The sequence below is a fragment of the Miscanthus floridulus genome, chromosome 18 (assembly GCF_019320115.1).
Source record: "Miscanthus floridulus cultivar M001 chromosome 18, ASM1932011v1, whole genome shotgun sequence".
NCBI lineage: Eukaryota > Viridiplantae > Streptophyta > Magnoliopsida > Poales > Poaceae > Miscanthus > Miscanthus floridulus.
This window is the reverse complement of record NC_089597.1, coordinates 121960440-121984005: the sequence shown is the minus strand read 5'-3', so window position 1 is coordinate 121984005 and position 23566 is coordinate 121960440. Positions and strand designations below refer to the sequence as shown.

General features: G+C 43.5%; 2 protein-coding genes and 2 pseudogenes across 2 annotated transcripts; 2 read left to right on the top strand and 2 right to left on the bottom strand.

Annotated features, from left to right (window-relative positions):
- Positions 1-834: 834 nt before the first annotated feature.
- On the bottom strand, positions 835-6321 carry LOC136524836 (uncharacterized; annotated as a pseudogene).
- Positions 6322-10032: 3711 nt separating this feature from the next.
- Positions 10033-14285, top strand: LOC136524515 (piriformospora indica-insensitive protein 2-like). Its single transcript, XM_066517862.1, has 2 exons — positions 10033-10125; positions 13572-14285. Exons 1-2 carry the CDS (start codon positions 10033-10035, stop codon positions 14283-14285), a joined length of 807 nt encoding a protein of 268 aa, XP_066373959.1.
- Positions 14286-15000: 715 nt separating this feature from the next.
- On the top strand, positions 15001-17393 carry LOC136522466 (uncharacterized). Its single transcript, XM_066516285.1, has 3 exons — positions 15001-15236; positions 15322-15472; positions 17063-17393. The coding sequence occupies exons 1-3, from the start codon at positions 15137-15139 to the stop codon at positions 17088-17090; spliced, it is 279 nt and encodes a 92-aa protein (XP_066372382.1). The 5' UTR covers positions 15001-15136; the 3' UTR covers positions 17091-17393.
- A 530-nt stretch (positions 17394-17923) lies between these two features.
- LOC136520995 (protein PHOSPHATE STARVATION RESPONSE 3-like) lies at positions 17924-21993 on the bottom strand (annotated as a pseudogene).
- Positions 21994-23566: the final 1573 nt, after the last annotated feature.

Here is a 23566-nt window from a genome sequence, read left to right as displayed (position 1 = left end):
CCATTGTCGCCGGCCGGCCTGCCGGCGCAGCAGCAATTCCCGCGTGTTTGGTGAATTTGGAAATTTGGGGTAACTTAGTACTTTCATTTTTATTTGGTAATTAGTGTTTAATTATTGACTAATTAGGTTCAAAATGTTCGTCTCGTAATTTTTAACCAAACTGTATAATTAGTTTTTTTCGTCTATATTTAATGCTTCATGTACGTAGCGCAAGATTCAATGAGATAAATACTGTAGCACTTTTTAAGAATTTGAGGTTGGAACTAAACACGCGCTTCAATTCGTTCCGACGGGAGTAATGGTATGGATGCAATCGAAGCCAGAGCTGCGAGTCTGCGACGACGCTGGGACGAGCAGGGGGCAAAGGCCAAGCAGACTAGCAGAGCTAGAAAACAGGCGTGGGCACGCCGCCCAAAAGCACACAAGCTACAACTGCTCCATGCCGCTGCTGGCTGCTGCGACGGCCATAACTGCCAGTACCGCGGCTCACTGAACTACAGTAGGAGTATGCAATTCCACGAGTCAATACGCACAACCAACCAGTCGTCAGGGGTTCAAAAACCAGAGATGACCGTTTTTAATTTAAAACAAACACACAAACCGTCATTAGTCAGCAAAACCATTTCCTCATGTACTTAAATTATCCAACCTCACATGAAACTTAACCATCCCGCCAAAAAAAAACTAAGGTTTAACAACACAGGTTTCCCAGGCCTCCAAATTGTTGGAAAGGCCCAGCACGGTATGTAAAGACAGACAGCAGCGTCCCGCGGCACAAACCGGTTCGCGCCACCAGGGGCGAGCAGGGGGTGTGCTATGCCGACACCCAGTCGCTCACTCGCTCAGCTGGGCAGTGACCTTACCATGCCGGGCTGCAGGAGGACCCTCCAGGCGAGGCACTGCATTCACGAGGCGAAGGTTGTAGTAGATGTACTCCATGTTGCGGAACCTCTTGATCGGCGAAGGAGCGCTTCTCAGTGTGCAGCCTCTCGGATAAGCTCTTGTCGAGGTTGTACCTAGTAGCGCCGAAGCATGTCTGGCCTAGGATCAGAGCAGCAAAAGATTGTAGCTCCTTCGTGCCACTCCCATGTCTCTCCCACCAGACATCTGCGATTTGTTTCAGGTAAACACAGGTAAGGACAACTCCTTTAACAGAATTATCATCACACGGGTAGGATTCTATTCTTTTTTTTATTCTTTGTAACAGTTCAAAACAAATTCCTGATTCTACACCATTTAATACACAGAGCACACAGACTAACGTCTGTTGAACGTGGTAACTTAAGCAAGGTGAAAGATAACTTAGTTGGCAACATGCATTAGTCATTTTCTAAGGAGGGACACAAGGTAACAAATACGAAGCATATCAACAGTGGGTATCAACATGCAAATCATGAACTTGAAACAAAAAAAAAATCAGATACGGTATTTCATCTGGAGACAAATTATCATGGGAGCAAAGGCCTCGCACCATACCATATAGAAGCATATATCAAATGCACTTCATCTGTCCCAAATTATAAAACGTTTTGCCATTTTTAGATTCATAACTTTTACTATGTATCTAGACATAACATATATGTAGGTGCGAAGCAAGAGCTATGAATATAGAAAAGCCAAAACGTCTTATAATTTGGAATGGAGGGTATTGCAGAACTACTAGTCTACTGCCTTCCAGTCATAAAACACGAGATTTCAGACAAGCAAAACAGTTTTTTTCTGCTGTTTCTCCTTGTCTGAACATCATGCTTTAATGACTGTGGACGCGGCATTATTTAAACCTGAGTTATTGTTTACTTAAATTAGCATGGGCCTTTCTTTAACCCAAACCTTTGTTAACTAATTAACATTAGCGTCTACCTTGGGATTAGTAGACACGCATGCATGGTATGTTTAATGAAAGCAACTTTGGACATATATCATGACAAGGCATTAACTTGCCAAAAGGAACAGAGGAGCAATTGTGGCAGGCAGCGAGGTGAGCGCAGCTGTGGCTGTACAGATTGTTGTGTGAACATGACATTATTCATTAGCGCGAAAGAACCAGGACTTCTGCCTTAGGCAATATCACATGTACATAACAATTTGTACACTGGAGAATGGTACTCCTGCTCTATTTAAGTTGGTATGGAGTTCAAGCATCCTAACCAGATCTAACATGTTTAATTAAAGTTTGGATAAACCAGAAATAATGGCACTTTAGTAGCAACACAAAAGAGCATCACATCAAATAACAGACAGGCTATGAAGGTGGGAAACCAGGAGAAAGGTACAAATTAAAATGTCCTGAAATATTTAGATCAAAGGGGTTCACACAGTGAATCAGGACTGGCCTTTACCTTGAGGTGTTCCAGTAGCTTCCTGAATTGCTGAATCTGAATCAAACAGACCTGATCTTCTTTGATATAGATCCATTTGTTCAGCTACATGCAATGCATGATAATGACTTCTAGCCACTCAGATAATGCAGGTCGTGATGCCACTGCTGATTTCAGAATCATGGCGGTACCGGTCAGCGTAAAAGAGTCCTGGATTGAGAACATAACCAGCAGCATGGATTGGGGAATGCAAATAATTGTCCCATATGTGATCAATCATCTGCCAGTAATTACCATGCTCATGACCAAGATTTTTTTTTATACCTTCTTTTGCACTATCCATGGCATCATACAGGACACTCACTGGACAATTATCATTTTCCAATTTATACAAAACACTGATAAGTGGGCCTGTAACCTTCAAAACATTATCAGCAGCACTCCAAAATGCACTATCCGTTTGTACTACCTCACATATATGCATGGACAGACTTGTACAAGCCAGATCTGAGGAAACCCAGTTCGGCGAGCTAAACATCTTCATCAGATTTTCCCTCTGAGATACTTGGGTCTTAAGCGTGAGAAACTTAGCCACCGATTTCAAGTTAGAGTTGCTTATGATCTCAGAGTCAAAATAAAAGAACTTTTTCATCAGTTCCATGGGTAATGCATGGCCATACAAAAACATCGTGATTTCTCTTGCCTTCGTTAGGACATCTTTCACGTGATCCAGTTCAGCTATATTCTCAAGCAGAAGATTGATGCAATGATCAGCACATACTGTGAATATGAATGACTGGTCATGTTTCTTTAGCACAGCATGCTCTGTAGCTTGCATATGTGGTGAAACATTATTGGTGATGACCTGAACAATGTTGTGGACACCGATATCATCAATCAAACAACAAACCATTGCTGCAAGCTCATCAACATCATCAAATATTGTGGAGATGTCTATGGACCTGAGAAAAAGCATCCCTTCTCTGCAATGCACGAAAGCACTAATGAAGCTTCTCCCACACCGGCTTTTCCAGCTATCCAATATCAAACTGCAGCCTCTTCTCTCCCAGTGTTGCCTCATAGCCTTTTCACGCTTTTGAACTTCACTCAGTTGCACTTGCAGAATATATTCATAAGAAGGCATTGCAATCCAAACCCCACGGGTGAGCAAATCAATCACGCCATTAAAAGACGGCAAGTGAACAAAATCAGGCTCAAGACCAGCCTCAAAGACAAGCCTGCCTATTGAATTTGCTACAAGAGAATCCAGGTTATCAGTTGCTCCCATCGAGCGTTCTGATTCAGGCTTATGTGACAAAGAGTGGTCCACAGAGAGGCTGCATGATTTGGTTCCATGGCCTGATGACGATGATGATAGCTCTGCTTGCATATTAGTTATGCAGACATTTTGGGGACCACTAGCTCTTGAAGTTTGGCCTCCCTGCCTAGAAGAACTTGCATTCCAATAAACAGCATTAGCATTTGCTTTTGTGGTTGCCATGGGCAGCTGGCTGCAAAAGTGTGAACTGAAGGTAGAAGCAGTCCACCAAAGACAAATCCCCTTGATCTTTGTAGTATGTAGTTAAGGCAGCTGGCGGCAAAAATGTTTGGTAAAATTGACCCAGGTGGTGAGACAGGATCCTTATCAGACGAAACTCAGGATATGCCAACAAAAAAACAATTCTAATTGGCCTATCCTAATTCTTGCATTCCTCAAGTGAACTCCTTGACAAAAAGTATTCTTGATGCACAATCCTGAAAAGAAAACATAGGCTGTTAGGAAATTTAGTTTAACAGTGTTTTATTCCCAAAAGACATGTATGGAACATTCCATAAACTAGAGGAGCTAAGGACTTAAGGTGCTTCCTTGTCAAGAATAAATGGTTTTAAAAAGCAATAATTATTTGCTGCAGGATTTTGTTTATTTAAAAAATAACAAGCCTATCTTTGCCTGGGCTACAGATATTTGATAATCAATACAATGAATTAACAGTAACCATGACAAGCAAGCTCAATAATTGGCCATTTTCAACATGCTGCCATGAGGAGAAGTGTGCAATTGGATTATAAACATGGATAAAATTGTCTATACATCAATCCTACAAATTTGAAGGTTCAATGATTTGCAACAAACCTTACATATTAATGCATTTCCTTATCCCTTGGGATAAAAACTACTAGTGCAGCATTTCTTTATTTCAGCGATAATGATTGATGACGCATATTTAGAGGGCAAAGCGTAATAACGACAATAGAGATGCCATGCTTTTTCAGATGCTGATTGATGCAGCAGAGTTGATGGGTGAAAAACGCAAAACTGCTTGCATCACATGCACATTAAATAAATATGTTAAATAGCTAAATAAACAGACCTCTTTTATCTTCTAGATTCGATTCCAATTCTTGATGGATTCATCAAGGAATACAAATGAACTTAGTTAGGACAATGCGATTGCTACGATATCTAATTATAAGGATACCATTGCATGGAACCACATTGCTTGCTACCATGACAAAATTATGGATTGAGTACTAAGATATAGACTGGTGCAGAAAAGTTTGGAAAAGGCTCAGGATCAATCAAGGACATGTAAATGAAAGCTTACAAGTAGGAAACTAAATACTACAGTACATGCAGTCTTGTGATTAAAAAAAAACATTTCAAACCATATCTGATGTGTTGCACAAACAAACCAAATGTCATTGGGAACCTTAAAATTCAGGAAGCCAAATTTAGTATGAAGGTTGACTTCTACCATTGGTCATCCAGCACCAAAAACAAAAATGCAATAGTAACAACAAAGCCCTTTAGTCTCTATCAAGTTGAGGTGGCCTAGAGTTGAAGCCCAACATGAGCCACCAAGAAAAAAGAGAAAATAAATTAAATACAAGGCATCAATAATAACGACACAGAATTAACCAAAAGAGGAAAAAAAATAAAAACACGTCATTATGATAAGGCCTAGCAGCATAAAAAATATTCATCCCAACTCAAAAGCTCCTAAGTCTGCTTACTGCAAATCAATGCAATTAGGTTACTATCTGCATTTACCACATTCAGATCTTGAGGGATGCAAAGCCAATAAACAGGAACAGTATTCAGTGTAGTAAACCATATGCATAGCATGTCCATTCCCATGCTCTCTGTAAACATACATAGATCCAAAGAAAGCACTTCCTAGTCTGCCTTTTTTTCAATTAAGAAACCTAGCCATGTGACCATGTTCTGATTAGCTCAACAGCTTTTAAAAATCCACCATGACTACATAGGACAAAAACAACGTTCTTCCGTGCGCAGCACGGACCCCCTATGCGTTCACAGTGGTGAAGCGTGAGGGGCACGGGCGCATGACGTCTTAGTTTTAATACCCGCCACGCGGAGGTAGGAGCAAACAATTAAAACTTAATCAAACGTTGTCGCGAAGCGGGAAAGAGTTCCCGCGTCCAAGGTTCCCCCATCCCAAAGCTTTTGTGAGTCGCCATCCCCATGTTGGAGAATATACCATTTCCACTCTTTACAATCATACAGGGAGCCACAACAGCACCCCACCCCTGGTATATTTCCACTCCTTACAATCATACAGTGAGCCACAACAATACCCCACCCCTGGTATGTGGTTGACTGGTCCATCATCCATGCAAACAGACATACGATCCATGGACGGATCTCTCACGCGATGGATCAGAAGGACCTACCCAGACCTCGGGCGAATGGCTGAACAAAATCGCACATCACAGGCGCGGATCGAGTAAAGGCCATTGTTGTACGCATCTACACAGCTAGAACAGATCATCAGAGTCCGTTTAAGCTAGGGTTTGGGTGCTCGGTTCCGCACGGCACCAAGGGAACAGAAGTGCGGGCATACCATCGGTGCTCACCGCGGGCGAAGCACCAGTCCAAGACCTGGCGAAGAGGGCCCGACGAAGACCTGGGCACCTCGCGTCAGGCGGCGGCGGCGGCTGTAGCGATAGCTAGCGCTGAGCGCAGCGCAGCGGGATGAACCGGCGTGTTTAGTTTCCCAACTAAGCCCTCGTTTAGTTGCAAGTACCACCAAACTGTACAATTAGTTTTTGATTTCGTCAACATTTAGTACTCCATACATATACCATAAGTTTGATGTGACGGTAAATCTTCTTTTTGTATAGTGCCAAAGTTTAGATTTTAGGGTAACTAAACACCCCCTAAAATTTAGTAGGATCGGATGTGCGGACACATGGAGTAATAAATGTGAATTAAAAAAAATAAATAATGCTACATAAGGCTGGACGAAAAACTCGAAGGTCGTTAGCCTCGCTCGGCTCGTGGCTGGCTCGGCTCGGCTCATTATGATAACGAGCCGAGCCGAGCCAAGATTTTAGCTCGTTAGCTATAACGAGCCAACTCGAGCCAGCTCGCGAGCCGCTCGAGAGCTAAACGAGCCAAGCTTTTAAAAAAAAAAGTATCAAAACTTGTATTAGTTTTTGTATTACTTCATGTCTTGCATTTTACAATTGACTGATAACTAGTCTAGACCCTATAAATTAACTGGTAACTGGTCTAGATGCATTTCTTTTATATTATTATTATTCTCAAACTTTAGATAAATGCAAATATTATATTTTATGTATTTTTTATACCTGGCTTACGAGCTTAACGAGCCAGCTCGAGCTTTTAACGAGCCGAGCCAAGCTGGCTTTCTGGCTTGTCAGGATAACAAGCCGAGCCGAGCTAGTTCGTTATCTTAACGAGCCAGAACGAGCCGAGCCAGCTCATTATCCAACCTTAATGCTACAGTAAATATATGATAACACCGAATTAATTAAGCTTAATAAATTTATCTTACAAATTACTAACGCATTCTATAATTTACTTTTTTTTATTAGCCAAACACCTCTACGCGACACCTCTCGTGACATCTCTACTGAACTACTGTATAGATTTGCATGGGCGTGGACCAGGCCTGGATGCTCCTGTGCTTTTGCGTTTTGGGTTCTGGTCGAGGTGTTTCCGTGTCTGTCTAGGCCCACTGGCCCAGGCTCCAAACCACGTCGCTGACCTTGTGTTTATTTTCTGTTTTTCTAATTCTTTTTCCTTGTTGGATTAGAGGACTGTTTTTATGTGATATATAATTAAAAATATACAGGTGCTCCTTATTGGAATTTTTAATTTTCGTAGTACTGATTAGATGAGAGAAATAAAATGATAAATTTTAATAGTTTATATATGGTCATGAAGATATCACCAACCATATTAATATTGTGCATTTTCCTCTCATTATTGGTATTATCCGTCTTAGACACTAGCCAACCAGAAATTCTCCATTATTATCTGACCATGAAATATCATCGACTTTCTAAGGTCCTGTTTGGATTCGGGTCCTTATGCGTAGTAATTATCTGCTAATAATTATCTCTTTTAGATCCAAACAGGTAGATAATAGACTAGCTAATTGTTAGCTTGTGCTTTAGATAACAACTATCCCACTAGCTGACCCAAATCAGATAATGAGCCATTAGCCAGATAACTATTATGAGATAGTGAATCCAAACATGGCCTAAGTAACTGTGCTTTCTGTCTTACAGGCCATTTAGGATTCCAACCAAGAAGCCATAAATGGTAAGCATATGTTTAGTTATTTTTACAGATTATATATTTGTGACATTCTAACTAGGGGTTAGAGGTTCGGTTTGTAGCGACGGCTCATTCGATCTTTTCGGTCCTGAAATAGCATGGAGAATTGAAGAACCAAGGGTTTGGTCTTCGGTCTCCTTAGTTTGGTCCTTTGTTCTGGTCAAGCAGATTGATGATGCACAATCAAGCATACTGTGGTAGAACCGCCTAATCCAAAGCCTCCCAGGAGTGCTCGTCTTCCATTAGACACTAAGCACTCAAGGGAGAACACCAAATTACGCAATTCCATCGGGCACACCCTAGGGGAGAACCCGAAAATCCATATTTTTCCATCAGGATCACAATGAGAGAATAAAGCTTACATCATTATTAACCATTTCTTACATCACTTTTAATACAACATTTACTAATTATAATAGAAAAATATGAGCATGTTATCAGAGTTATGAACAATTTAATTTAACAGCAGAATATAACACATGTGATCAGGATTACAGCGAAAATGAATATATATTCATGACATGATGAAGCATTAGTATCTAAACTATGACAACAGATTATAAGACTTTCATTTATAAAAATATTTAGTGAGGGTTATAAATAAAAACTATGATCGCAACGTAAAGGAAATCATCTCTGAGCCTACTAGGAGGAATCCACACACAAGAGTCAGATCTAGCATCCACCTGTCACCTACAACAGGGGGAAATAAAACCCTGAGTAACCATATCCCTACCCAGTCACCATTTTTTTATTTCCACATTTATATTTTTCAAGTGATAATAATACAATAATATATTTTCCTATATCTCACGAGTGACAGGCAATCACTCGACTTCTATCGGAGTCCTGTAGCATAGCATTCTACACGATCCTATCATACTAGTAAGACTCATAGGATAAAGAGATATTTATGCAAGTTGGTTTCATTCAACTCCTAAAAACATAATGCGCAAATATAATTTAAAGTGTAGAAAAATAGGGGTTATGCACCGAGGCTTGCTAGGATAAAATATAATTAGAAGTTAGCTTTCCATCATGACGTCCCTATTATGATATGCAATGCGATGCAATGCAAAGATGTAATTAATCAACTGCAATAGTAACTTATAAAATACGATTTACGTCTTTTAAGTTAACGAGCTAGTTCTAACGACGACCGTACGTAGGCTATATATCCATGTTGTCGAATAAGGTGTTACTTCCCAACAAATGTTTTAGTTATACAAATCCAAGTTGTTTCTTTATTTTATTCTATCAATTTAATCATTGTTGGAGATAGGGCATCATTATCTATCTAGCAAACTAATTATTCTGGTGCTATAGAAATTACAGTGAGTAGCTAACAATATTAGTAATTTACTGTAAAATTTTTAGAATCAACACTATCACCGATTTATCACGAAAATTCCTACGAGTTCACCTTTAACAATATTAAGCATTTTAAAATAATTAGAGCAACCCTAAAAACATACCTAGTCTATGTGAATAAAATACACTACTAGGTAGATCATGATTTTAGGAACTCAACAAAATTGGTTTGGCATTTTTACGATTTTTCTATGATTTACTATGAATTTTACAAGTTTATTTTCAAAACTAACTTAACAAATGCTTTAGAAACGAAAGAGAGAGCCAACGGCCATCAAAATTGGCCTAGCGAACGCGCGGCCACACCGTGGCCCATGACCGGCGCTTTAGCCCAGCCCACAGGCGCGCTGATAACGGACGGCCCACAGGCACACGCGGCCAACTGGTCAAGCGTGGCCCAGCGGCACATGACCGGCCCATAGAGCACGCTGCGTGTGTGGCCTATTCACGACGCGAACGGCCCAGGCAGGATGCGGAGCAGGCCGCGGCCGCGGAGGCGCAGGGCGAGCGGCCCACAAACCTACCCATGCGGACCCCACGTTTCTACCTATTAATATGCTTCCGTTTCTACTATTCCTGTGAGTCAATATTATCGCACCTAGGCCCTTACTTTATCACTATTTACCCTTAAGTCCATTGGCTACCTTGAAACAGAGCAGCGCAGGGCAGAGGAATTGAACGACGACCGACGAAGGCGATGCGCAGGGCAGCGAGGGCGATCACAGTGCACCGATGGGTGGTTGTGGCACGACGGCTGGCGAGGGCAGCCCTTCGACACCGGTGGACCAGGCGCTGAAGGCGGAGCCCCACGACGGCATCAGTGATGTGTGACAACGCGACTCGGCAGCATCGGGGGCTCCTAATGTGGACGGCGTCGGGAGGGAGGCGCAGGAGCAGGCGGGACCGGAGAGGAGGGCGTGACCAAGAGTCGACCCCTGCGAGATTCTCTGTCTGGCGGTACGGCGAGGCAGAGCTGCGCCCGGCAACCCAAGCCTAGGCGTGCTCACAGGGAGGCAGGGTGACTGAACAGCGGCGAAGGAGCAGGGAAGGGTGCGGCGCTGCGGCACAGAAAAGGCAGTGGTGATGCGATGCACGACAGTGCGGGGGAGAAGCGGGGTGGAAACACGCGTGGCAACACGGAGCTGCGCGTGCGGAGAAGGTGCCTAGGAGGGCAGCGCCGTGGAGCAGTGGGTCCGGCGCGTCGAGCGGTTGGCACGGCACGGTGACATCGGCACGAGGCAAACAACGGAGAGGAGAAAGGAGGGGCAGCGCTGCGGTTGCGGCGGGCACAGAAGGACGACGCAGACCAGACTGGCGAGCAGGAGCTGGGGCAGCGACTCCAGTGTGGGGAAAGGAAGACACGCATGCACGAGGGGGAAAGGGGAGAGACGACGGGCGGGCGTGACGGCCGTGGTCCGGCGGCACAATAAAGAGAGGAAGAACGGATGGAGGCTAGGAAAAAGCAGAGCGAGAGCAGCAGCTCGGCATCCTCAAGAAGTAAGGGTAGGGCAGCAGCAGCAGCATGGAGTGGCCCGGTCTACTCGGCATGGTCACATCGGTGTCATCACACGGGCTGAGGCAGAAGTAGGACCACGTGCACCCTTTAATTATGGATAAGACGCTAGCAAGGGAGGCAAACGTCGTAGGTGCGGCCAGCACACTGACACGGGGGCAAGACAGGACGGCATGGCGTGGCCGGCAGCGGCGCACCAACGTGCGCATAGGGAAGTGAAAGGACACGGCGTGGCAAGGACAGAACCACGTGCTCTCCTGGGGAAAATGCAAACAAAGCAGTACATGGCAGCAACAGCCTGACCAACTTTCTTTAAAACGCGAGAAAGGACGCGAGGGAGAGAGAGCAGTGACCCAGCGACGGGGCCCGACAACGCGGCGCGACGCGAATAAATCCAATGATTGATTCAGAGCGGGAAACGCACCACCGTATTCAAGCGACCAGGACGGCAGCAGTGCCGCAGGCCTCGGCCAGCCACAGCAGCAAGACGACGGACGGAGCAATGCAGTGCGTGGCCAGCGCAGTACAAGCTACAGCGACGACAAGACCCTGCACGCAGACCACGTCCCGACACGGCTAGCCAACATGAGATTAGCCTCAACAAAGCTCGAATTTAAATTAGATTCAAAAGCTATATATATATATATCGTTCTATTTATTAATGTATTTTATTTTATTTATAAAAGTTGCTTTTCATGCTTAATCTAATAGAACAAACTATTCGCTATTTAATTGCTAGAACCATTATCTGGCATTCCTAAATATCTTTACGCACTGAGCAATTTAACTTGGTGTTGATTCGAGTCCACAAAACTGAGTCACCCAGGATTCATTTATCACATCAAGTGTGTTTTAAATCAAAATCCGAGAAACCTGTTTCAAAAATTTTTACTTAGGCCTAAATCGCGGCGCTAAACAAGCTCGTAACACCAGGGGGTTACACATACGGTGTTGGCCAACTCCACCGCCTACTCCGTGACATTTGAGCATAGCTCTACCTAGCCAACATCGAAAACATGACACATCCATAGCCTCATCCACCACATCCATATGACCGAGCTCCACCAACCTATTCTCCCCATTAGGTATTGTTCGTTTGATCCAAATCAAAGAAATTGGAGGGGATTGAAGGGGGTTGAGGATGATTTTGACTTGTAGATGATTTAATCCCCCACAATCCTATCGAATCCCATTGATTTGGGATTAAACGAATAGGCCCTTGAGGAGCTTCTTGGCTCCATGTTCTTGCCCACTCTAGCGCTACCTCCCTTCTCTTCTCAAACTCCACCTCCGCTAATGCCTCACAGACATCAGCTTCTATGTGCCCCCGTTTGTGGATCTGGAGATCACGAACTTCATCTCACTATGGGACAACATGCGAGTGGTACAACTGAAGCCCTAGAGATAGAAAAGAGTCTGATGGCTGAGCAAGCGACAACGAGGGCAGCTAGGAGCTGCAACAATTGTGCTTCAAGCTTTCAGATAGGGTCCATGGTGGGTTTTAATAAGACCCAAAGTCTATTTTGTGTGAGTGTTAAACCCTACATGGATTTTAATATAGGTTGCTACACAATATTTATTAACAATATTTATTACTGGATCTAGCTGGCATTTGCTTGACCCAAAACTTAGTGTCACTATTGCCTATGCCTTTGGTAGTACATTTGGAAGCTATGCTGGTTGACATAAAACATTCTCTTCATTGGCCGACTACCAACTTAAAAACTTGTGGGGGCTGAAGTTACTAGTGACAATGGTGTCACAGAAACCTACCAAAAAGGAAACGTGGAGACAAACCGAAACCATGTCGAGAACATGTACATGATCATGAGAGAGCACGGATACATGCGATAGTTGGGTTTGCCATCCTTCTGTGTTGTTCCTACTCATTAAGGGCCTGATTGGATGCTCACATGTGTTTGGCCTAGGTTGTTGGGATGCAGTTACAAATTGTTTGGATGTTTGCACCATGACTTGGGCTAGATCCTGCTCGTGCAAATCTCCCCCGCTGGTCTAGCTCTAGAGAAACGAAAATGAATCTTGTTTCCTTGTGGGCTGGCTCCCGTGGGACGCGACGCATGCTTGCCGACGTCCGTTCATGGATCTCCCAGGCATACTAGTGCTCGAACATCTTGCAACCAAACAATCACTCCTTGCTTCCTGGTGTTGTGGGCACATGCAAACCATACGGTCATGCCTTGCACAGATGAAACCTAGCCAATGGCTGCCTGGACGCGAGATGTGAGACAAGCTGGGACGGGGAGCCTAAGATGATGTAATATGATCATGACAAACGATCTTCTTTTAAATAGGGAGGTATTTGCTAACTTCTAAACTGGCATATGGTTTTCTGAAAGTTCTGACAAAATAAAGTGTAGAAGAAATTAAAATCTGGCTAGACAATATGCCAATCAGAATTCGATGGCAATTTTGTGTGAATCCTGATCACACTACCATATTAGCGGTTAGCTTTTGACATAGGGAAAATTGGTTCTCTAGCACTGAAAGAACTCCGTTTCTGTAAAATACCATCGAAAGATATCCGTCACTTAAAATACCACTGAAAGGATATCCCGTTAACTAGATCTAGCATTCCGTCATATTTGGAGATCACATCGTGATCGCTCCGTCCTCCTTTCATCCCATACTGAGCTTAGGACGACGCCGACTAGGCCACGATGCTGGAGCTCGCCTCGGGCTTCCTCCCGCCCTCCTCCCCGTCCCGCGCTAACCGGCGATACTCGGTAATTACGACAAGCTGTTGATCGTGGACCTGAGCAAGAACTCTCTAACCGGCTCTCTGCCTTCGTCGCTAGGTGGCCTCACGGGGCTCCTGAAGATGGACCTGAGCAACAACCTGTTGCAGGGCAGCATCCCGCCGGAGCTCGCGGGGCTGAAGAGCCTCACACTGCTGGACCTCCGGAACAACAGCCTGACCGGTGGGCTGCCCCAGTTCGTGCAGGGCATGGCATCGCTGCAAGACCTGCTGCTGTCGAACAACCCGCAGCTGGGCGGCGCGCTGCCGCAGTCCGGGTGGGAGACGCTGGCGGCGAACCTGGCCACTCTGGACCTGTCCAACGTCGGCCTCGTGGGAGCCATACCGGCGTCCATGGCGGCGCTGACGGGGCTCCGGTTCCTGGCACTGGACCACAACCGCCTGACAGGCGCCGTGCCGCCCCAGCTCGCCCAGCTGCCCAGCATCGGCGCGCTGTACCTCAACGGCAACAACCTGACGGGGGCGCTGCAGTTCTCGGCCGGGTTCTACCAGCGGATGGGCCGGCGGTTCGCGTCGTGGGACAACCCCGGGCTGTGCTACAACATCGCGGCCGTGGACACGGCGCACGCGCCATCGGGCGTGGTCGTGTGCAAGGACCTGCAGCGGCAGGAGCCCAGCGTGGCGCGGGACGAGGAGGAGGGCGGGAGGAAGCCCGAGGCGAGCTCCAGCGTCGCGGCCTCGTCGGCGTCGTCCTGAGCTCAGTATGGGATGAAAGGAGGACGGAGCAATCACGGTGTGATCTCCAAATGTGACGGAATGCTACATCTAGTTAACGGGATATCCTTTCAGTGGTATTTTAAGTGACGGGTATCTTTCGATGGTATTTTACGAAAACGGAGTTCTTTCAGTGCTACCGAACCAATTTTCCCTTTGACATACGGGAATACCTGACTCGTTATATTCTGAATTTTTATATATATACGAGGACATTGTGTTTACTTCGTTATCTTGCCCGTGCATCTTCCACACAAAAAAAACATCAATATAGAAGGGGTACTTGTACATGTAACCGTGCTTTATTTAAACAGCGACCACAAATTCAGTTGAAAATTAGACCAGTATACCAATACCGTCCCAATGTCCCACTGGTAACGCTGGCTTGGATCGCAAATTCGTAATCTATTAGCCTGTTCGCAGGTTGGTTTCAGCCAGGGCTTATCAGCCAACCAACAGTATTTTTCCTCTTACAACAAACCAGCACCAGTCGACCTTATCAGCCCAGAAACCGACCAACGAACAGGCCGGATATTTATCAGCCAGCCGGCATCTAGTGATGAACGTTTGAGCAGAGTTGTGTTGGGAATGTCCTGGTTTCTGGTGATTGACTCACGTTCGGTCATACAAAATGATTTTACACACACACAAAGCATATACTCCGTATATATCAGCAGCCTCCGGCATTGGCAGCAAAGTCGAAGTCAAAACGGAACGGCAGTGCAACAGGCTACTTGCGCCAACGAGTTCCAGGGCCCCGCTTGCCCTAGGCTCAACAGCCTCGCTCGCGGATCCCCTCGTTGCAAGGCCGGAACTGAGCTGCCGCCGGCGCCATGGCGAGCAGCGGCCTGGCGGCTGCGTCGGAGGTCGCCGTCGTCTTTCTCATCCGCCCCGTCCTCGCCATTGCCTTCGTCTTCACTCTCATCCTCCTCGGTACGGCACCCCTCCCCATCCCTCCCTCCCTCGGTTACCTAGTTGCGTGCGCGGGTTCCCTGATCCACTTCGTTCGTTTCCCCAGGCTGGTACGTGGCGTGGACGACGGTGCTGGTGCACGTGCCGCTGGTGCAGGAGATCGCCGGCCTGCGACCGAAGAAGCCCTCTAAACCCAAGCCAGCCAACCGCGGCCGCGTCGCCAAGTTCTACCAGAACCAGGCCGAGGCCGCCCAAAGGTGAAAGCTTTACCTCCGCACGACCAAACAACACTTGCGACCTCCTTTTGCTCATCCGAATGTTTAGGTGCTGATTTATGTGGAAACTGACTGGCCAGCTGTTGTTCAATTCGATCCAGGATTGAATGCTTACCATCGTATTCCTGAACCAAACCTGAAATGAATCTTTTGTTCAATTCGATTGCAGTAGGTTGTAGATTAGGATTGTGTCTGCATACCGCATGCCCACCCACTATCATGTTGATGCTGCAGCTCTTCATGTGGGCGTGGTTGCAATTATAGTTAAATCGAAGCAGGGAAAGTTGCTTAAGCTATCTATTTCAGCTTTTCAAACTTGATTCAACTTCATCTGCAGTTTGGTACAATGCCTAAAACACCTGAAGGCATCATCACCTGCATTTTTGTCCCTCTGGATGCCTATCTCAAATTCCTACATTTCTTGTCATGCCTACTATTGGTGCTAAAGTAAAGCTGTTTGTTGCAATTCAAAGAAAAACTTAGACATTTCAAACTTTAGTTCATACAAATCGATATACTGGTACTTAAAAGCTATACTGGAGCTAACTATGTCCATGTTTGTTCCTCATGACAGGTTTTTTTTTCACCTTGTATTGCGAATACTAGCAGTCCTATTCTCAGAAACTGTATTTTGCTATTGAATTACTTAGGCATAGTTGGGAACTGGATACTTGGATAGGGATGGAAGAAAAATAAAGCCAATATCTGTAGCAGGATTCAATGTGGTTTATCTAGTAAAAAACGAGTTGTTGTTGAAATAGCTTATGTATCCTTTCTTATTTAAACCACTAGTAATTGCACTTTGTATATTGTACATCGTGAGCATGTATTCTGGAAACATGACTATCTATAAACTCATATAATTTGATTTATCTTGCTGTCTCCTTAAACCTTGAAGTTTTCATATTTTATCTTGGCCTGCAATGCCACTACTAATATTACTGCAAGAAAGTAGGTGCCACCCTTTAGTTCATCATACATTTCCATTGCTCCTTAATGTCATTCCTTCCTTTCAGTGATCAGCAAGTACATAGAACCTAAGGACGAAAGAACATTGTTAGATGGTACTGTATCCGTTGCTTGTAGTTGTAGGTTACAATAGCTGTTTAAGTTTGCTGTGGCTCCATTTACTACCTACATCATACAGCAGTGGTTGAGCAGTGTTTCCAACTTGGCCACGAATGGTTTGATGCTTTCTAGAAGACTAGAACCTTTTTGATTACTCAGAGAGCTGAGCTTGTTTTTTAATCCATCCTATAACTTTACAATATACCACGCTTACTAGCAAATTGTATCATGAGTTCTGTCAAGATGGCTAACAGTAACAGTAATGTATTTTGGGTGCTCAAAAACCTTTGCTATTTAGACTTTTAGGGTGTTGCTTCCGTTTTCAGATATTACCCCAATGTTTCAATCATAGTGTGCTTACCGCAAAAGTTACACTATGTTTGCAACTACAAATTGTTTTAGTTTCAGGCAGATAGATCATGAAGAAGCAGAAAACTGACCGTACTCTTTCACTTGTACACATGGTCACAAATCACTAACCTGTTTTTTGTTGTCTACTAACAGGAACAGCAAATCAGAAGGGACATCTTAAGAGAAAAGAGTCAGCACTTTGTAATAAGTACCAGTTGCACACTGTCGTATGTAAATTCCCTAGTTCTAGTTAGAATGCAATGCTACTGATGATGGCGGTTTTCTAGAAGAGAATATATATCAGCATTTGATGGGAGCTTCCTGCTTGAGGATACATCAGGCTTATGATACTAGCGTATCTAACTGTATATTGCATGACCTTGTAAAGTAAGGACCTTATAATTTTAGATTGTACATATACCTTACCTGTACAGGAATGAAGAGAACCACTTATCCTTTGGAATATCAATGTACTACCTTCTCTTGTGCAAAGTTTTTCTTTGTTAAGTTCAGCTCTAATCATTGGCTTATGATGGCATTTATAAAGATGAAAACTGCTTTATATGATGCCAATGCTGCGGGGATTGTGCCGTGCACTCATTCTTTTCCGCTTTGCTGAACAACGATCATCTATTCAATTAGCCAATAATTTCGTAACTGATCCCTCTGGGAAGGATGAAGATCTTTACTCACCTGGCATCTGGCAAGAGGGAAGCCATACATTCTTTAACTTCAAACAATGCCTAAACCAACAGTGTCCTAAACCATGTACTTCAAACAGTGCCATAAACCAGAAGTATATGGTACTCTACGATTGAGGAAGCCAATGTCTTCGAACAGTGCCTAAACCAGAAGTACATTGTACTCTACGATTGACGTAGGTAACACCGAGGAAGCCAATGGATTTGAAGAAGAAAAAATCCATAGCAACCCAAACCTAAGTGTCCTATGTCGGGGGAAAAAATTTCAAACATAAGCCCTAACTTCCATTTTTCATTCCAAAGTCAAACTATATAACACAACGGCTAAGATCTGAAGTCCATTTCATGCCAAGATATCAACAGATAACTAGAGATACTATGGTTGTTCAGGTTACAAACAATAGCAAATAGCTCCTGAAGTAAAACGGGAGGTGCAAATGTCTGGCACAGCTATGAACATGGGGCCTCGTTCTCAAGATCAACCTGAACCTTTGTCCTCTTGATCCTTGCCGGCGATTTGCATTCTGTGTCTACAAACGGGTTTTTTGTTCTTGGATGGCTGCGGAGAAATGGTGCCTACCTCAGATTCGCTTCTCTCATCTGATGTCGATTCAGGTGACACTGTCGCTTGTGGCTTAGTTGGAACTTTTAGTGACACATTGCCGGCCTTCTGTTGCTCTTCCAGTATTTTCTGCAAGTATCTTGCATGTTCCTCTATCCGTAGCTGCAACTGCCTTTGTACCTGGTTGTGAAATTCAAATCATCAGTGCTGAAAATATTTGATAATTGAGTGTTTGTTACTACATGTTTCCTGACTATTTCCGATACCACATGATAATGGGTGTGGATACTAGACCCTGTTTAGATCCACCTTGCTGAATAGTTAGCAACTAAGAATTAGCAAGAGTGGATCTAAACAAGCCTATGCTAAAGGCCAAAAGGGTGGTGCTAACTTCTAGCAAGAATTTGAAAGGTAAAGGTTGCTAGACAGTGCTAAAAATTGGCATGCTAATTTAGTGGATCCAGTGCCTAAACCAGAAGTACATGGTACCTGCAATATATTCGATTCTGATTATTGAATTCTAATTTTTATGGTCAAAATTTATAGTATACAATTAATTCTTTTAGGTATTCATTGATTGTATATAAGTTGGCCAGTTAAAGGATAGGATGAACAGAACGCAAGTGGACATATAGAACTGAAACCAAACTCCATACTAATTCCTTGAATGATTTCGGATAAATTTATTTATCAAGCATGTGAGAACTTGTGAGATGTGATAACATAGCCTGCACTCTGGATGTTCTGATACCCACCTCTAATTGTTCATGAAGCTGTTTCTGAACCTCGATTTGCATCCTTAGAGCTTCTGCCACTTGTAAATTCCTAAGAAACATGTTAAGGAAAGGGATGTAAAACTCTAAGGTCGTGCTGCTTATGTGCATGTTTCCCTACTTAAGTGATCAGAGGACTCACTTGTTTTTGCTTGAATCACTGCCGCTCTTTCCTGATTGTGCTTTTTTATCCTCCGAAGAAGCCTTCTTATCTACACAGAGTAAGCATTTAGAATTTTCGTTCTTTTCAGAAAAAGGCTGCTATTATAAAGGAGACAGTAAATAGGTAATTTAAGCTTACCTTCTTTAGGCCCAGGAAGATATTTCGCAAGCCGATACTTCTATATGAAGAGTATAGGAGAGAAAATGTAAGTTATAATGAGAACATAGAAGGGAGAATTAATTTTCACTGGAAACAATTGTACACTTGTACCTGCAGATGGCTCTTCACATGATAAATGGTTAGACCTTCTACCTTCATTAGTTTCAGCACACCCTTAGGAGTTGCTTCTGTAAAGATATGAAAGCAAACTATTTATTAAGGATGGTCTGTCAAATATAGACAATCCTGAAAACATGTGAGAGATAAAGCAAAATGGCCAACTTACTTTCAGGTCCTTCAAGCTTTTTTACGGCCTCCAAAAAACGCTCATGAAGCTCAAGTGTCCACCTCAACCTTGACTTGTTAGTTGTTGCAGAGCTAGAAGATGACTGAGATGAGCTAAGCTGGACCTTAACTGGTGATCCTAGATTCTGTATACTCTGAGTGGAGCAAGATGATACTGGAAGTGATGACAGCTGTGGTGGTGTGCCATATATGTCCTAAAAACAACTGTGTCAGAGGAATATCACCATAAAACATCTATAAACTGGAACAGAGGATCTGGTGTGCTGCAAAGCCCAAACTGTTACCGTCAAATTATAGTGGAGCAGTGTTTCTGTAAGGGGCTCGGATTAACTTACATCTAAATGAGGACTCTTCTCATTGTCAGTGATGGCAATTCCTAGCTGCTCAGACAGGAACTGAAATTCCATCTGTTCATCAAAAGCCAAGGCATTGTTTTCTCGGAAGCTGCCATCAGAAGCTTCTCCAGAAAGATCGAGGAAGTCTTTCAGATCATCTGACTGTTCAGCTTCATCTAAACCATTGCCAGTATCACCACTTAAGAGCAGAGAGGAGCTTGATGACTGCCCAGCTGAAACATGCTGCTCACACTTAGGGGGGTGAGGCAGGAAAGGTAAAGTGCCCATTTGACGGCATGGCTCTGTTTTTGTCGAAGATGACGAAAACAAGCTTGTGCAGAATGTCGAAGAATTTGAGAACATGGGTTCTGAAAATTTAGGATGTGAGACATGAGACTGCGGGCTATCAGGATCAGATTCAGGGCTTCTTTTCTGAAGGTTAACTGATAGGCTCCTTGACAAGCTTGATGACCGGATCAACTCAGTCTTGATGTTTGATGACTGACTCGTGGATGCCAATGTGTCATCCATCAAGCTGTGGTGATCTAATTTAGCATCGAACAGCTTATGAACTGAAGGTGCAGAGGCATGTCCTGTTTTGTCGGGAGTGGCGATTTGCTCCATCGCAAGAACACTCTGAGAGTTCATTGCTTGCAAATGGTTTCTGGACTCGATAATCACCTGCCTGCACATGACAATCGATGTCGATAGTTATTAGAACACTGCAATGCTGCAAATTTCATTAGCTCCTCTGTTATAGAAAACAAGATAAGTACATAAGAAATCCTATTGTTTGGAATGTGAATACCAAATGCCACATAAATACACATACAAGAAGAAGCTTGCTTAGCCCATATAGATCTAATTCCATGTTTTAGTAACTTATTGTTCAGATAAGCAGTAGTTCTGACCTCTGTTTGACTAACAGATGATCATTCGTACAGTATTTAGATGAAAACACCTAGGCAACCAAACAGGTGATTTATTTTTGGCATAATTGAGCAAACAGCCACATGGCCAGGAAAAATACAGTAAAGTTTCCACACGGCTGCTCAATGAGAGAAAAAGGAAAGGAGGAAGAACTCTAAAAATCCAGAAAACAATTCTCTGAAAGAAGAAACCTCTAAATACTATTCACGAGTTTCCTGATGTTTTCGCTGCAGTTGAATTCTCACTTACTAACCAAGTAACCAAATGTTTTGTTTCTTTTCGCAAATAAAACGGAAAGAAAGGAAAATAAAATACTGTGGTTTGCAAAAGACTAGATTCGAGGTTCCATGAGCATTCCAGAAAATTAATCCATTTTATGAGGTGAGTACATGCTGTGCTGTCCGTCAGTGAGGCATGCTGTACACGCCCATACTCTGCTCAGGTGCTGCACTCACAGCTTCAGAAGTCAAGTCGAGGAAACCTGGCATGCAGCTGGTGAACAGCCCTAAGAAACTAGACCGGACTCCAGGTCAAATATCAGAAACAAGCACAAAAAGGCTCAGCAAAACAAAGGAAGATCTTCGAACTTCGAAGGTTCAAACTTCACTGCAATTGCTAATTCCAATCGGTGTACGGAATGCAAGGGCATAAACTTCGCCGCAACACATGCTTGATATGCATAGCGCTAGCGCTACCAACCAGAAAAATGGGAGAAGTTAAAGGCAAATCAAGAATGAGGCTTGTTTGCCTTTGGAGATTGATGTGACCAGAAGTTCAGAACAGAAGGAATCGCTAAATCTTGCGAGAAATCGGGGTTAACTGAAACCAATGACCCAAAGGGCCAAAGGGGAGGCATCGGCGTGCAGATAGGATAGAAGGATCTTTGTAACCTCGGCTCACCTGAAACTCCAGCGACGAGACGGATTGCAGGAGATTCAGAATCTGGAGGCTGCCAAGTGCCAATCGTCTCTCACTCCACCAGTCTCAACTCCTATCCAAGTGCCTAAATCCTATCTCTCTCCTCGCGAATCATTGGCTCGGTGCCCCCCTTTCTTGGTGTGCGCCATCCTATCTCACTGCATTTCTGGTTCGTTTTTCTGATTTGGTTATCTCTCAAGATTTGTCCACATCTGTTCTCTTCTCTCCATCAGCCGAATTTCTTTTCTTTCTTTTTTACTATATATAAACCCTGAGATTGAAGGCGCACAAGAGACGTCAGTTCCCACCAACCATTTGCAGTAAATTTTCTGCCAGCCCATTTTCGGTATGCGTCAATGCTGTCACCAGCCATGCTTGCTCTGTTTTTTTTTTACATTAATTGCTCTGTGTTTTTCTGTAATGATTATGTTGCCATGGCCCTGTTTAGTTCCCTCCCAAAACGCTAAATTTTTTAAGATTTCTCGTCACATCAAATACGAAAATGCATGCATGAAGCATTAAATATAAATAAAAAATAAAACTAATTACACAGTTTAGACGAAATCCACGAGACGAATCTTTTAAGCCTAATTAGACTATGATTGGACACTAATTGTCAAATAACAACGAAAACACTACCGTGCTTATTTTGCCAAATTTTTCGGATCTAAACTGGGCCCATCTTGAAACGATAATATTTGTTCTATTGCAAATCATGTGCGACAATCCAGGAGTGGCAACAACAAAGTTGGGTGGATTTGCCATGAACTAAAGCCTTCTGAGTTCTGATCCGAGTACGGTAACGCTACCGTTCAGAAAAGCTGTTTTTCTTTCACCCCTTCTAAATCAACGTGGAGACGGTGGAGCCACGTTTTATTGATTTTGATTATCGGAGCGCGGAGTTAGAGTCGGAGCTGTTAGGCCTTAACTTTTAAGTAAGTTTATTTTAACCAAACTTTTAAGTAAGTTAACCCTGAATGATTGAAAGCTGGCGGTGTGACAAATAAATTTGTTGCAGCCGGTGCCAAAAATAGAAATGATTTAGTTTCTTTTTTAGATTTATTTTGTTACCTTTTTCACCGCCTGTTTGGATCCAAACGGCCCTACCTAAAAGACCAACTAAATTTTAGTTGAGCTTAGCTATTTCAATCTAGCTAAACTCAGCTAAAGTTTAGTTGAGTCTATTAGCTGTAGGATCAAACACGCTGGCTAAAGATTAGCTAGGAAAATTTTTAGCTAGCTAAAGTTTAGCTTTAGAATTTAGCTAGCTAAACTTTAGTTGGATGGATCTAAATAGGGCCTAAGACGTTCTACCAAGTACCAAGGCTCTCATTTCATGAACAACATCGCTGACAATAATAAACGTACATCGTCCCTCAGTCCCAGTGGATGCGAACATCTTCAGAGATTAGGTAATGCTAATGCATTGCCCTTTTCAAAAGACATGACATTATTGAACTAATCCTGGTAGTAGTGTGCCTGACATAAGCATTCGAAGATAGTAAACAATAATAAACGTACATCGTCCCTCAGTCCCAGTGGATGCGAACATCTTCAGAGATTAGGTAATGCTAATGCATTGCCCTTTTCAAAAGACATGACATTATTGAACTAATCCTGGTAGTAGTGTGCCTGACATATGCATTCGAAGATAGTAAACAAATGAGAGATAGATGGAATCTACGCAGCCTCTGATGCAACCGAGAGGACAAGCATGGGCACCAAAGAATCATGAGTTTTTTTTTTAATTCATGAGCGATAATCCTTTGGAAGAATCGTCATTAGCAAAAGCTCACGGTGGTGACAGGCG